At 42.1% G+C, this 13,402-nt stretch overlaps 1 protein-coding gene across 1 annotated transcript in view; it reads right to left on the reverse strand.

The window, feature by feature from the left end:
• ptprq (protein tyrosine phosphatase receptor type Q) overlaps positions 1–13,402 on the reverse strand; it is a 92,977-nt gene that overhangs the window by 40,465 nt on the left and 39,110 nt on the right. The window contains exons 29-38 of the mRNA XM_072434454.1: positions 12,873–13,037; positions 12,616–12,795; positions 9,334–9,441; positions 8,955–9,236; positions 6,420–6,698; positions 6,002–6,122; positions 5,769–5,923; positions 4,414–4,587; positions 3,115–3,249; positions 1,768–2,082 (exon numbers count right to left, since the gene is read on the reverse strand). Of these exons, the coding sequence (XP_072290555.1) occupies positions 1,768–2,082; positions 3,115–3,249; positions 4,414–4,587; positions 5,769–5,923; positions 6,002–6,122; positions 6,420–6,698; positions 8,955–9,236; positions 9,334–9,441; positions 12,616–12,795; positions 12,873–13,037 (1,914 nt within the window). The remainder of the gene's footprint in view (positions 1–1,767; positions 2,083–3,114; positions 3,250–4,413; positions 4,588–5,768; positions 5,924–6,001; positions 6,123–6,419; positions 6,699–8,954; positions 9,237–9,333; positions 9,442–12,615; positions 12,796–12,872; positions 13,038–13,402) is intronic.

Raw genomic sequence — 13,402 nt, forward strand, 5'->3', positions numbered from 1 at the left:
AGCTTCCTTAACTCCTCTTTCAAACCATCTTTTCTCCCTGCTTACAAACAAACAACTCGTTCCACTTCAGGAAGGCTCCTCCCAATGGGCTGGACTTACCACAGAATAGTAAAAAATATCAGAGTTCTCGACCTAAATTCTCTTATTGACAAGGACTTTTGGATGAGAGTCGAAACGTCTAATTTTTTCTAACTGAGTCCAGGTGACTACAACTGAAGCTTTTTCTACAATGGAACACGCCTGGACGAATGAGGGATTACACTTACCTACTGTAGTTTTGTTTTTCACGTTGAAATGGCTTGATCATTTGTGTTTTGTGTTTTTGTTTGCACACTGACCACCAATAAACAGCAAAGCACTGAATGACCATTTAGCTATCACTCCACTGCCAGAATGTACACTTCAGTTCTGAAGAGTGAGTCTGGTCACCTCCATCGTGCCTCAACCCAAACTCAAAAAGAACTGTGCAATTAGAGCTCTAACAAGCTCCAACAAAGGAGCTTGTTGGAGCTCATTTCTAACAAAATCAAACTTCTCTCACTTCAAACGAATAGAATTTTGTGCTTTACACATTTATTCTTATTCCTTTATTTTCTCCTGGTAAGCCGCCATGTTTGCTTTGATACAGATGGGCCATGCCTGATTGTCAATTATGTCCATTTGGACTGCCAAGATAAAAACGGTGATAAAAATACAGAAAGATATAATTCTGGACCTTCCAGACAAATCACTCCACACAGGTAGAATAAAGGTCACACATAAACTTTCACCATCCTCAATGTGCTCCTCCATCTGTTTTATATATATGCTGTTAATGATTGTTGATCATTGACTGAGGTTAAGGAGCTGGACAATGCCTCAACCTCCTCCTCTTCCTGCCACCACTCATTCACCACACCTCTAACTATCCAGAGGCCCTATTTATACAGGCCTATCCCAGCCTATCTGCTTGTCTCTGCTCTCTCGACCCCACCGTCCCAACCCCATGTCTCTTTCATCTTCAGCTTAACACATCAGCATCGGCTGGGTTGGTCACCTGAGACGGAGCCCTCATCCTGAGTCTCTACCCAGCCAACTCTAATCAATCTATCACCAATATCATTGTCGTCATCGTCGCCATCATTGTAGTCATCAATAAATATTGCGTCGTTTTCCATTGTTGTGGTGTGGTGCGAGTGAAACCACACAAGAAAGAAAAACTTGCTCTGCAATTTGCGTATCTGACAAATTGATGTAGAGCGTGTATTTGTATCGTTCCTTAGCCCCTTATTTCATTCTCTTCTTTCACTTTCTGTACATGTCTAATTAGTTAGGCCTGTGATATAGGCCTGACTGTTGCTTGCGCTTTTTTATTGCTTCCTTATTCCATGTGCGTTTGTGGGAAATGTACTGTAATGTATTGTATTTTAAATGTATTGCTTGATTTCAATGCAGTGAAAATAATTGCAATGAAATCACAATTGCAATATTCCTTGAAAAAAATAACATTGCAATTATGATATTTGGCAACATCGATCAGCCGTATTCTGAAGGTGACAAGTTACCTACATGATTCTATGGAAATAGAAAGTTTTGAACATACTCCATGCATATAAATAAGTGTTATCCCATACTGTGGCTTGATAACTATTATATTGCTAAATAGCTATATAGCTATATATATATATATATATATTGCAGTAAATTAAGTAATTCTACGCTTACATTTGATATATAATTCCCTTCTGCTCCACATATCACTTGGGCCCTTTCGATTCTCTGGATTACCTTCGTCAAGCGTCCTCAGGTAGAGTGTACTTGTATGGTTGTAGGCGATGCCAGCTGCTGTTGCTGGGGTAACATTGAATACATAGGGGAAATATATCCTCAGCCTGGTAAATAGAAAGACAGTTTCTGTAGTGGTTTGTCTGATGATCTTGTATGGACTCCCTTGGTTTAAAGTGTTGGGAGGCAGGGCTGCTTCTTGTAAGGTGAGCAGATATTCCAGCCGTCCGTTGGGCTCCAGAGGCGGGTCCCAGCTCACCAAGATGGCCTGAGCGCTGGCAATATATGCAGTCAGGTTGTGCACGCTATCACTGGGAACTAAAGATGGACAGAGGAGAACACATATTAGAAGCAAGGCTAATACTGGTTGATCTAGCAATAGACATAGACATCATTATTAACATCAAGCCACAACACACATTGACATTTGTAGCTCCTAAATCAAGCATCATGATTATGGTCACCATCTGTCACAGGCACTTGAATCATTTGAAGCCAGCTTGGAGATATAACAATCAACAGATGACAAATTTGACATAAATTATACACATAACAGCAGAGTGAATATGGAAACACCACACATTGGCACAGATAAAGAAGAAACTAGCTTATAAAACATGGTGAATGGAAATACTCATCCTGTCCTCCATGTTTGTACAGCTCTGTGCCTCTGCATTAGAGGCAGTGAGCACTGTGTACACAGAGGGAAAGAAGAGACAGCTCAAGGGAGAATGACACTTGAGAGGTCCACAGGAGTTAGGGAGGCTCCAATGGTGTGGAGGTCTGAGCCTAGAGGAACGTGTTCCTGCTGGACTGAGCGGAGCACAAGAAGCTAGCTGCCCTGAAGGATCCATGAAGGTCAGGCTGGGTACAGGCAGAAACACTGTCAGTGTGAGGATAGAGAAAACATCACAAAATCACAATATACACATGTCAGCATCTGCACCGTTTTTCACTAAATCACATAAAAACATGTACATCTATCAACAGAAAGAATAAAAGGTTTGGGCATGATTAAATTTGTATGCAAATATTAGTTTCTATGGAAACACAGCATTTATAAAACATCAGATCCAAAATAAAACAGCTAACTTTTTTCTCTATGTTCAAATGCTTAAAATGTTAGTCTAATCCCTGACAGCATTTGTGTCATGTTTAGAAAAAGGAAACACAAATTGCATGTCTAAGATCATCATGGACAGACAGTTTGTAAGAAAAAGGAATTTCCTTTGCCTAACTGACAGAAATAGTTTTTTATGTAATTTTAATCAGTAGAGGATCAAAGGTTTGAAAAAAGTGTGCAGATTTGTATGTACATGTAATTTGTCATTGGTAGTGTGTGTGACAGACCTCCCTCTGGTAACGGGACACTGAAAGGCTCTGTGTACACTCCTCCATCACCCTGCATGGTGCTGGAGCTCATCCACAGAGTGTAGTTGGTTCCCCCGATCAGCCCGGTCAGAGTGTAGGACAGAGTCGCATCAGAAGAGGACGAGGCTAGGTCTTTAGTGTACATTTTCTACAATAAAAGTAAATCATAGCCAGAGGTTATGCATATGACATCACAACATTTGTAATTTTAGCAGTTAATGTCATGGTGAGTAATGGTATGATCTCCAGTGAAACCTCAATAACACAACAAGAGAGTTCCATCTGAGGAGGTCCATGAGATCGGATTTCGGGAGATGAGGGCCTCTGGCTTATCTAGGCTAAGCTAAGCTAAGCTACGGGACAAAGACTTTCTAAGAGACATGCAAGAAGAAGCAAACTTTCTCTCCCAGAACTAAGAATTCTGTGCCCGTTTTTAAACGTGATTGAGACTGCATCATGCAAACTCAAGCAAAGGACTTTTTGGCAACTTTTCAAGTCGAGGACAGTCTTTTCAGACCAGCCTCATCGGTGAAAGTCAGTGCAACGGCCCTTTTTCTGAGGATCGCCTCAGAGCCAAGGAGGACAGAGCAGCTCTGGCCAGCACGTGGACGTGGAGGCGACACGGACAACACAGGCCCATCTCCTCACAGCTTCTGGTTCCGTTCGTATAAAGCACTTCACAGGCTGGCTGATAATATCATCTTAGAATTAACTCCAACACACAACTAGATAGATCTAGCACAATCATGTCTAGTGTTTCCGTATCTGTTATCGACTCATTTGCATATTCCATATTCATATATCTGTTATTTGGTCATTAAATCTTCATATACCATATTTGGTAAAGTGCTCATTCATTTCCAGAAAAGAGATCAATACGTTCTCACAAACCTTCAGATCAACGAGCAAATACATTTTTAATAAATAAATTAATTTAGATATTTGATTATAGAATTGTTAAATGCAGAATATACGGCTAGTGCCCCAATTTACTCTTAAAATATGATATCAAACATTGTCACACTTATGCAGTGTCATAGTCACAGTGTGAATTCTTGAACAATTCTTTAATTGATATCAACCTCGAATGTCACCCTCTTTCACAAGTGGGAGGTCATTCATAACCTTACAGTACTTATACTAGTAAGAATACCCTACATATATAAAGATATGTAATTTAATATAAGTCACTTAAACTTGTGTACATTATATATTTGTGTGTGTGTGTCTTCATAAAGCTGCTATCCAGTCATTTCATTTCTTTATTTTGTAGCCTGAGTCTTGGAGGGTCAATCATGTGCTCTACCTGTTCAGTCACGGTGTGGTTGTGTCTGTAGTAGATGGAGTAGAGCACTATAATCCCATTAGGTTCTTTTGGTGGGAGCCATGTCAGCGTGACTGAGGAGAAGGTCATGTTTGCAGTGGTCACATTGTGGGGAGGGTCATACGGCTCTGGAATCATACAGACAAAATGAGCATGTACCACAATGCCAACCTTAAAGCACATTGTTGGGGGGACATATTATGCTAGGGAGCCACTGGAGTATATTTTGATTTGTTTTGGCAGTCTATTATTTTGGTGAGGTCTTCTCTACTCTGTACATAAGCAATTCAAAACCAGGGAGTGTCCATTTATATATCATCACATTCATTGGACTGATTGTTTCAGTGAATGACTACAAAGCATCTTTGTTAGCATCATGTTGAAAATAACTGTGCTGCTAGTACATATTTCAAAATGTAGCCTGCACCCTGTTGTGTAGATGCATTTGAAAACGTTAAAAAGTATGTCTAAAATAGGGCTGGGAATCATACGGGTTCTAACAATTCAATATGATCCACATTGCATGACTCACAATGAAATAATATCACATTTTTGCAGTAGATTTGATAATATTGCACATTATTTATCGATATTTTATGAACCAAATGTATTTTAACAACATTATTTAATCAAAACTGTAAATACTATATGTCAAATGTATTGCAACAACTATGGTGCTGTCATAAAAGGATCTCAAGTGTTTTCTCTGAGGAGCCCTCTGTTCTGGGAGTGGCCCTTGCTCGTGGGCCCCTGGTGGAGGTTTGGTGCTTCTGTCTCATCATTCCCCTGGGCCCTGTGTCAGTGTCCTGTGGGTGACTTTCTGCTCTTCTGATGGTGCTTCCTCAACTGGTTTATCTGTAACTCAGCCTTTTGAATTTCTTTGTGTGCGTGCGTTGCGTGTGCGCGTGTGTGTGTGTGTTTGTGTGTGTGTGTGTGTATGTGTGCATGCGAGTGTGTGTGTGCGTGAGTGTGTGTGTGTGCGTGTGTGTGAGAGCGTGTGTGTGTGTGTGTGTGCGTGTGTGTGTGAGTAAAAATTCAGATTTTTATGTTTTACTGGACAGATACTTACCCACAATAATCTTTTATTTTTTTATGCTACGATAGAATTTAGAGAATTGAAAATGGTATTTTTCACTCTTTTTTAAATTGGCTGATTGGCTGATAGTCTTTCACTTTGCTCTCTGAAAATAAAAACTGTGCATGCTCCAAATATGAATTGAGGAATTCACTTTATCTCCAGTTGCCTCGTTTTCAAAATGTCAAACGTTCATAGCATTTTAAAGGATCTATACCTTGTGCTGCTCCTCACCTGCCACACTAGTAGAGAAGCTGATGTACATCAGCACTCCTCCATCTCCCAGGCGGGTCCAGCTGGACACGGAGGCGTTGTAGGGGCTTTCAGAGTCCACATTTATTACCACTGAAGTCCCTGTCACATTCTGCCACTGCTCAATTGTTTCATTCCTACCACATAAAACACAGTATGCTTCCCACAACCTCATCTCCATTTGAAACTCCTATCGCACAATTTAAACCACTCACCAAACTCGAACTTTGTAATAAAGGATGTCAGAATTAGCTTGAAGTGGCGGCTCCCAAGACAGCTCTACTTCATAGTCGGATAACTTTCTGGCATGTAAGAACTGAGGAGGGCTATCAGGGGCTGAGACGTACAAGAGGAGCAGAAACAACTAAATACACACACATGACTTCACCCGGCAGAGCTTTGAATCAAAAAGGCATTAGTAAAAGAAAGAATCCTCCTGTTCAAGCTGTAGCCACGTGTTGTGTACAGTGCCTGTGATGTAACGTTGATTAGTATGGAGAGAAACAAAGAACTGTAACAAAAGAAAAGGGCAAGATTTAATCAGATGTCTTCGTCCATGATGATGTAATCCGGGATTCCCTCCTCGACCTCCTGGGAAAAAAGAAAAAGAAAAACACTGACAAAAGCACTCACCATCCTCCATCGTGGTGATGTTGATGGGCTGGCTGAAGTTCCCCGGGCCCATGCGCGTAAAGGCCTGCACCCTGATGCGGTACTTGGTGTACTTCTGAAGGTGTTGGATGAGCAGGTGTGGGGTGCTGGAGGTGAGGTTGAGGAAGTGAGTGGAGTTCCAGAACTCCAGGCCGTAGTGCGTGATGTTGCCATTGGGAAGCTCAGGAGGAAGCCAGGTTACGTTCACCTCACTGGGGCTGACTGACTCATAAAACATGTCGTTTGGTGGTCCACCTGGAACTGAGAGGAAAAAAACAGTATAGCTCAGGGGGTCAGTCGCTGGAGGTGGGCTGGATAAGATAACATTATGAAGTCGGTGTAATCAAGTCAATACACTGAGTAAAATGCATCTGTCTGGAATCTTCATCATACACACAAACACACCGCCAGGATGCAAATGGCGCTTAACTTGGTTAAAAGTTGATACAAAAGCCCGCAATCTTCATCAGCCAGAACAAAGTGGCCCTCTCTTTCCAATTTACCCTGAATGTAATCAGTAGAGTGGCTGCTCAGTTTGTTTATTCATTTGTATAATTTAAATATTAATCCCTTTAAAAGTTCAGATTTATAAGCTTTAGATGATGTTTCAGTCAAAAGGATATGATGATTTCTTGGTTAGAATAACTTCTTATTTGTAAATACCTTATAAATGTCCTGTTAGTCCAAGCCAAATGATTCTTTCTACTCATGAAAGCTCTTCAGATGATTCTTCTTTACAATCTGGTAAAAAACCTTTACGCCCTTAGTTGTCCAGACTTTAAATCTTGAGTCTGTGTTGTTGTGTGACATTTTGATGATAAGCCAACCAATTTAAGATTTTAACATCTTTGTTTTGATCAGCTCCTTCCATGTTGTAAGAACAGATTTCACCCACGGGTTCTCCAGCTCCCCCAAATGACTCAACCATCTGTCATCTGCCCGTAAGGGATCATCTCAAAATGGGTTGAAGCTGAAAAGACTTAATATTTTTCGTCTTGGGGGGGGATTAACCTACATTTCGTCTTTTGTTGCTTTGAAGCTTCAATACATTGTTGTGGCAGTAATTGTTTTGAAAGGCTAAAAAACTCTATCAGCAACCAGCATTAGGCCAACATTAGGCGGAGGGTGCGGGCACGGAGCACAGCGGGTGCGTGCGGGGGAGCACGGCGGGTGCGTGCGGGGGAGCACGTCGCACCGTGGCCAGTGCGGGGCGGGCTGGTGCAGAAAAGTTGCAGAAAAGACGCGGCGCAGCAAATGATCAAGAGATTTCGCTCTAGTAACGTGCCTACGCACTGCCCGGAAGAAGGACCAACACAAACCCCGCATGAGGTTTCGGCCAATCACAGAAGACGTGAGATTCTCACTGAGACGAAAGCACGTGTACTGCTTCTGTCATTCTGACAGCAGGTTTAGGTCTAAACAAAGGCAATTGACAATTACAGGTTTTGACAAGAAACATGAGTTTCTCACTCTCTCATCCTCTTGAGAATATCTCAATGTGGTCATCTCACAATTTCGGTTGAATGGGATGGTCGTAGGGCCCGTGGACCATGTGGATTGAGTAAACAAACATAAGCGACAGGTGACATTATTTGGAGAGTTCATAACTTCTACTGATAAACATGCCAAAGGATGTTCAGGGACTAGAGGTGAGCAGGGTCTATCAAGCTACTATCGTTTTATCAACGTGTAAAATTTTATGTGATGCCAGATTTTTTTTTTAAAGTCTTTTGAGGGGGGGAGGGGGTCCAGACAGAGACGAAAAAATGTCATCTTTTAAGCTTCAACCTATTTTGAGAAGATCCCTAAGGCCTGGACAGGAACCCCCAGCACAACATTAAACTCAATATGTCTTTTCCATTGAGCTTCATATTCTGGATCACACCAGTACAGCAATGCTCTGATCTGAGCTGAATCAAAGTAATTTCTCAGACAAGGTAAACCCTAAAGAGTTTTAAGATACTTTCTTTGTCAGACAAATCGAGATTGTTTTATTCAACTCATAAAACGGTCGGTTGGGGCTGGAAATTGTGAGAGTCTGGAACAGATAGAGAAATCTGGGCAAAACATTCATTTTTATAGTTACACTCCTTTTACTTAGACTTAAGTATGGGACCAGAGTCCATGTTTCAAGATTTGTCTTTAAAGGGGAGAAAGGTGGAGTGTGAACCACTAAACATAATTGAAATGTCCTTTTAGTAAATGCTTTATTCTTACTTAGGTGGTCCTAAAAGTCCATAAATTCCTCCATAAATTACATTGTATTTGTATTATGTGTGGGTTGCTGGTTCAAAGCCGTCTGTTCCGCCAATGTGCTCAAATGACATGCTGTGTACATGGGGGGACATGGGTCGAATCTAAGCCAGGGTAATGGTTGGATGGGGAGAACTTGCAGCTTTACTTACTCTTGTTTTGTTGTGTTGTTCTACTGGCCTTTCACTGCAAAACTTACAATGAAAGGCAGCCTCACAGACAATACTAGCACATTAAGAGGAATGTTAAAATGAATAAACATACCATCTTCTCCAGACAGCAGTTGTAATGAGTCTGATGTTTGGTTTCCATGACCCCGACGAGTGAATGCTTTCACTGACACATTGTAGAAGGAGAAAGGCTTGAGGTCCGTTAGCATGGCACTGTTAGTAGAGGAGTTTATAGAAGTTTTAAATGTGTCATTCCCATAGAGGACTTGATAATACTGAATGACTCCATTGGCCTTCTGTGGGGGGGACCAGGACAGAGTGACGGTGGAGGGACTAGAGTCTACCACGGTGAGGTTAATGGGAGAGGAGTCTGGCTCTGGAATAAAATGGAACATTCAAAGTTTAGAATTAATGTAAGTTAAATGATAGGAACATGTTGCATTCTTTTCCACATGCTGGTGTTTAGAACATACCATCCTCCTCAGTGAAAACATAGATGTAATCTTCATCAGTCAGTTCACTTTCTCCCACTGCTGTAGACGCTGCCACCGCAAGTTTATAGCCAGTATATTTTTTTAAATCTAGACAAGAAAATGTATTGTTGGGATTCAGATGAGATCACAACATTCCATAGATCTAAAATATTTAAAGTGCACATGACAGGCTCTCATATTTTTTTTAATTAACACTTAATTTGGTGAGATAGGACTTGTGGTAAATATGTATAATAGTTTTTAATCAGTCAAGTCCACAATGCAGGGATGCATTGCATGTTAATTAACAAAATAATGGTGTTATCAGGTATTATTAGACTGCAAATCATATCTACATTTTGTGTAATTTATATGCTAGGTATCAGCTGTGGAATTACATCACATCTGCTGCCCATGTGAGGGAGAGAGGGAGAGAGGGAGGGAGAGGGAGAGAGAGGGAGGGAGAGAGAGGGAGAGGGAGGGAGAGAGGGAGGGAGAGAGAGAGGGAGAGGGGGAGAGGGAGGGAGGGAGGGAGGGAGGGGGAGAGGGAGGGAGGGAGGGAGGGAGGGGGAGAGGGAGGGAGGGAGGGAGAGGGAGAGACGCAGACACTCCAGCAATGGCTTCAGCCATTGCTTCTAGTTATTATTATTATATTTTCCATGATTTTCCATTAACGCTTCAACCGATTTCAACATGTTATACCTCATTGTGATCGCTTTCACAGTAATACGTGTGCTATTACGTTTGACATTTGAAAAACTTGTACGTTGTTCAAATGTCCCTACAACTTGTCTCCCTACAACTTGTAGGGAGAGGGAGAGGGAGAGGGAGGAATGGAAAATATAATAATAATAATAAAACATTTGTGACATCACTCACAATACAAGAACATATAGCGCCTGCGTGACATCACGCGCAGACACTATATGTTCTTGTATTATGGAGAGGGAGGGAGAGGGAGATTCTTTATTCTTTAGAATTTTGGGACGGAGCCAGTCGAGCGAGAGAGAGAGAGAGAGGGGGGAGAGGGAGAGAGGGAGAAGGAGGGAGAGAGAGGGAGGGAGAGAGAGGGAGAGAGAGGGGGAGAGGGAGGGAGTGAGAGGGAGATGGGGGGAGAGGGAGAGACGCAGACACTCCAGCAATGGCTTCAGCCATTGCAGATGTTCTAGTCTTATAATGATGTTCACTACGTTTTAGTGAAATGTGTTGTCTAAGCTGACATATGCACTTTAATCAAGTGAGTTCAAGGGCCTAGTCTCTAATAATAAATAAATAAATACAAATGATGTAAATGGCTCAGTATTTTTTTTTTTCATATATGTCTTGTGACATAATCATTAATGAAAACTGACCGAATGCAGATTTATTGACCTGGTTTATGGTCCACATCCCTGTAATTACTGGGCCTATTAATATGAAACAGACACTGGCACGAAATTAAACATTTTCTCTGCATAAATAAACAGAAGTGAAAATAACTTTTCACAATATCCTCAGAAAAAGGTGGCTTTATTCAACTGTATAGGTGTGATCATTGTCAGTTGAAAGGACTTTAAACAATGAGATTAATATGACCAATCCCAAACAAATGATGATAAGGTTCAACATTTGTGGATTCCTTTTTATGACATCCTCCTCCATGGCTTCCTCGAGGCTTATCGGTCAGTCTCAAAAAAATTCTGGAGCCTGACAACCTCAGGAGAGGGACGCCGAAGGAATACTTTGAGGACCTCCTCAATCTCGATGTCATATGTCTTCCGTAGAGGAAGCAGAGACGGAGGGCTCTGTGGGTGATAAGTCCATCACCCGGGCTGGAGTCACTGAGGTGGTTCGCAAACTCCTCGGTGGCAAGGCTCTGGAGGAGGATGAGATCTGTCCTGAGTACCTTGAGTCTCTGGATGTTGTGGGACATGCGGTAGTGCTTCTAGACAGGCAGACTGGGGTGGTGGTCCAGAGGGTGTGTTCAAACTACAGTGAGATCACACTCCTCAGCCTCTCCGGTAAGGTCTACTCCAGGATATTGGAGAGAAGAATCCGACCGATAGTCGAGCATCGGATTTAGGAGCAGTATAGTTCTCTGGACCAGCTCTGTACTCTCCACCGGGTACTCGAGACTTGTTCTCAGTGCATGTTGCGCTGCCCGTCGTCACGGGTTATGTTCATTGTTTTTGTGGACAGAATTTCTAGGCGCAGTCACAGGTCAGATGGTGTCCATTTTGGGGACGCAGGATATCATCTCTACTGTTTTGCAGATAATTTTGTCCTGGTGCCTTCATAAAACCTGGACCTGCAACATGCACTGGGACAGTTTGCAGCAGAGAAGCAGCTGGAATGAAAATCAGTACCTCCAAATTCGAGGCCATGATTCTTTTGGCTTTCCCCCTCCAGGTGGGTGGGTGGAGAGTCCTTGCCCCAAATGGAGACCTTTCAGTATATCGGGATCTTGTTCACGAGTGAGGAAAGAATGGTGTGTGGAGATTGACAGGCAGATCGGTGCAGTATCTGCAGTGATGCAGTCACTGTATTGCACTGCTGAGTCGAAAGACAAAGCTCTCAATCTGAATATAGTATTTTTTGTTTGTTTTAACTATTCTAGCCAGAGGCAGTAGATGAAAACATACTAAAATAGTAAACGCTAGTGTTTTCCTTCTTTTAAGATGTTTCCTTTAAAATTATGTGTATTTTACCAACTGGAGGTTGTTGACCTGGCAGAAGTGAATGGCGTGTTCTGTAGATGTTAAAATACAGCAGGTGGTACTAGTAACGCGGTAGTGTTCAGCCCAAAGCTCCCGTTCGTATTCTTATATAGGTCAGAGGTCTGTTGTTCACTAGTTCTCCACCATTGCCACCAAACAAAAAGTGAATCGCGACCCAGGTTCTTGTGAAGTTGCCAAGTGAATGAGTGTTTGGGGACTGTTCTTCTCAGTACAGCGCAGAGAAGGATTTCTTCTGCCAAAAACTGTCCAGTTACTCCACAAACACACAAAACACCTATTTATTCAATAAACAGTTGCTATAAAGTATTTGTGCTCAGTCTTTTATCCTCTCTCTCGCATTATCTTCCTTTCTCTCTTTAGCGCCTGTCAGTGTGGGGTTGAGGTGAGGTTTGTACAATGGTATAAGATTAGAAATATAGGTTGTAGGAAGGATAACTGACATAAATCTGGGCGGCTTTCACATTGCAAACTGGATGGCCTGATTCTTTAGAATGAGTTTGTTAAAACCTCAATCACAGTTGCCTCAGATGCCAACTGTTTCTATCCTAAAACATGATCTACTTGCCTGTTATTAGTATCCAGGTCTCATTGCTCTCCCACTGCAGTTCTTGGCTGTCGTGCATTCTGAGCCCGTAGATGGTGTAATGTGTGATTCTTCCGTTGGGGTTGAGAGGAGGGACCCAGCTGACCAGAATGGAAGTGGAGCTGATGTTTTGGTAGGTAACGTTCATCACAGCGCTAGGTACTGGGGTAACAATATACATTCAAATTGTTACTAGTTAACATTGCACATGAATCATAATTGTCCAAATCAGAGTGTACCCTGTTCCCTGGTCTTCTCGGTGATGCTGGCAGCAGGGCCTTCTCCGACTGGGGTGAAAGCACTGACCCTGAACGTGTACTCAGTGAAAGGGTTCAGATCTGACACCAAGTACGACATCTCCTCCGATAGGACGTCCAGCACCTCTTCTCTCACTGACACGCTGGCTGTTTGGAGCAGATATATTATACCTGTTACAGTCACACATTGTAGTAACCCTAGCCCACATTAACAAAAAGCAATGTAATATTGTCATCTTTATGCAATTATAAAATAGATAAAATGGAAAACTCTTGGATATAAAATGCAGCCAGATGATTTTAGATATTTGTAAGTTCACAAATGCTTATCTAGCAGCTGTTTGGCAGACCAATCACAGCTCAGCATTAGGGTTTTGGCGGAAGTCAAAGGTACGAACCACAACAAACATGGCAACGCTGACAAATGTGCTTTGTGCATTTGAGGACGGGAAAGATGTTTGTGCTTTTTTCTGACAGGATTTAACAATAATTTGATTTCTTGGCTTGTTCCA

The sequence above is a fragment of the Eucyclogobius newberryi genome, unplaced genomic scaffold, assembly GCF_026437365.1.
Source record: "Eucyclogobius newberryi isolate DKJ021-1_F unplaced genomic scaffold, fEucNew1.0.hap1 SCAF_7, whole genome shotgun sequence".
NCBI lineage: Eukaryota > Metazoa > Chordata > Actinopteri > Gobiiformes > Gobiidae > Eucyclogobius > Eucyclogobius newberryi.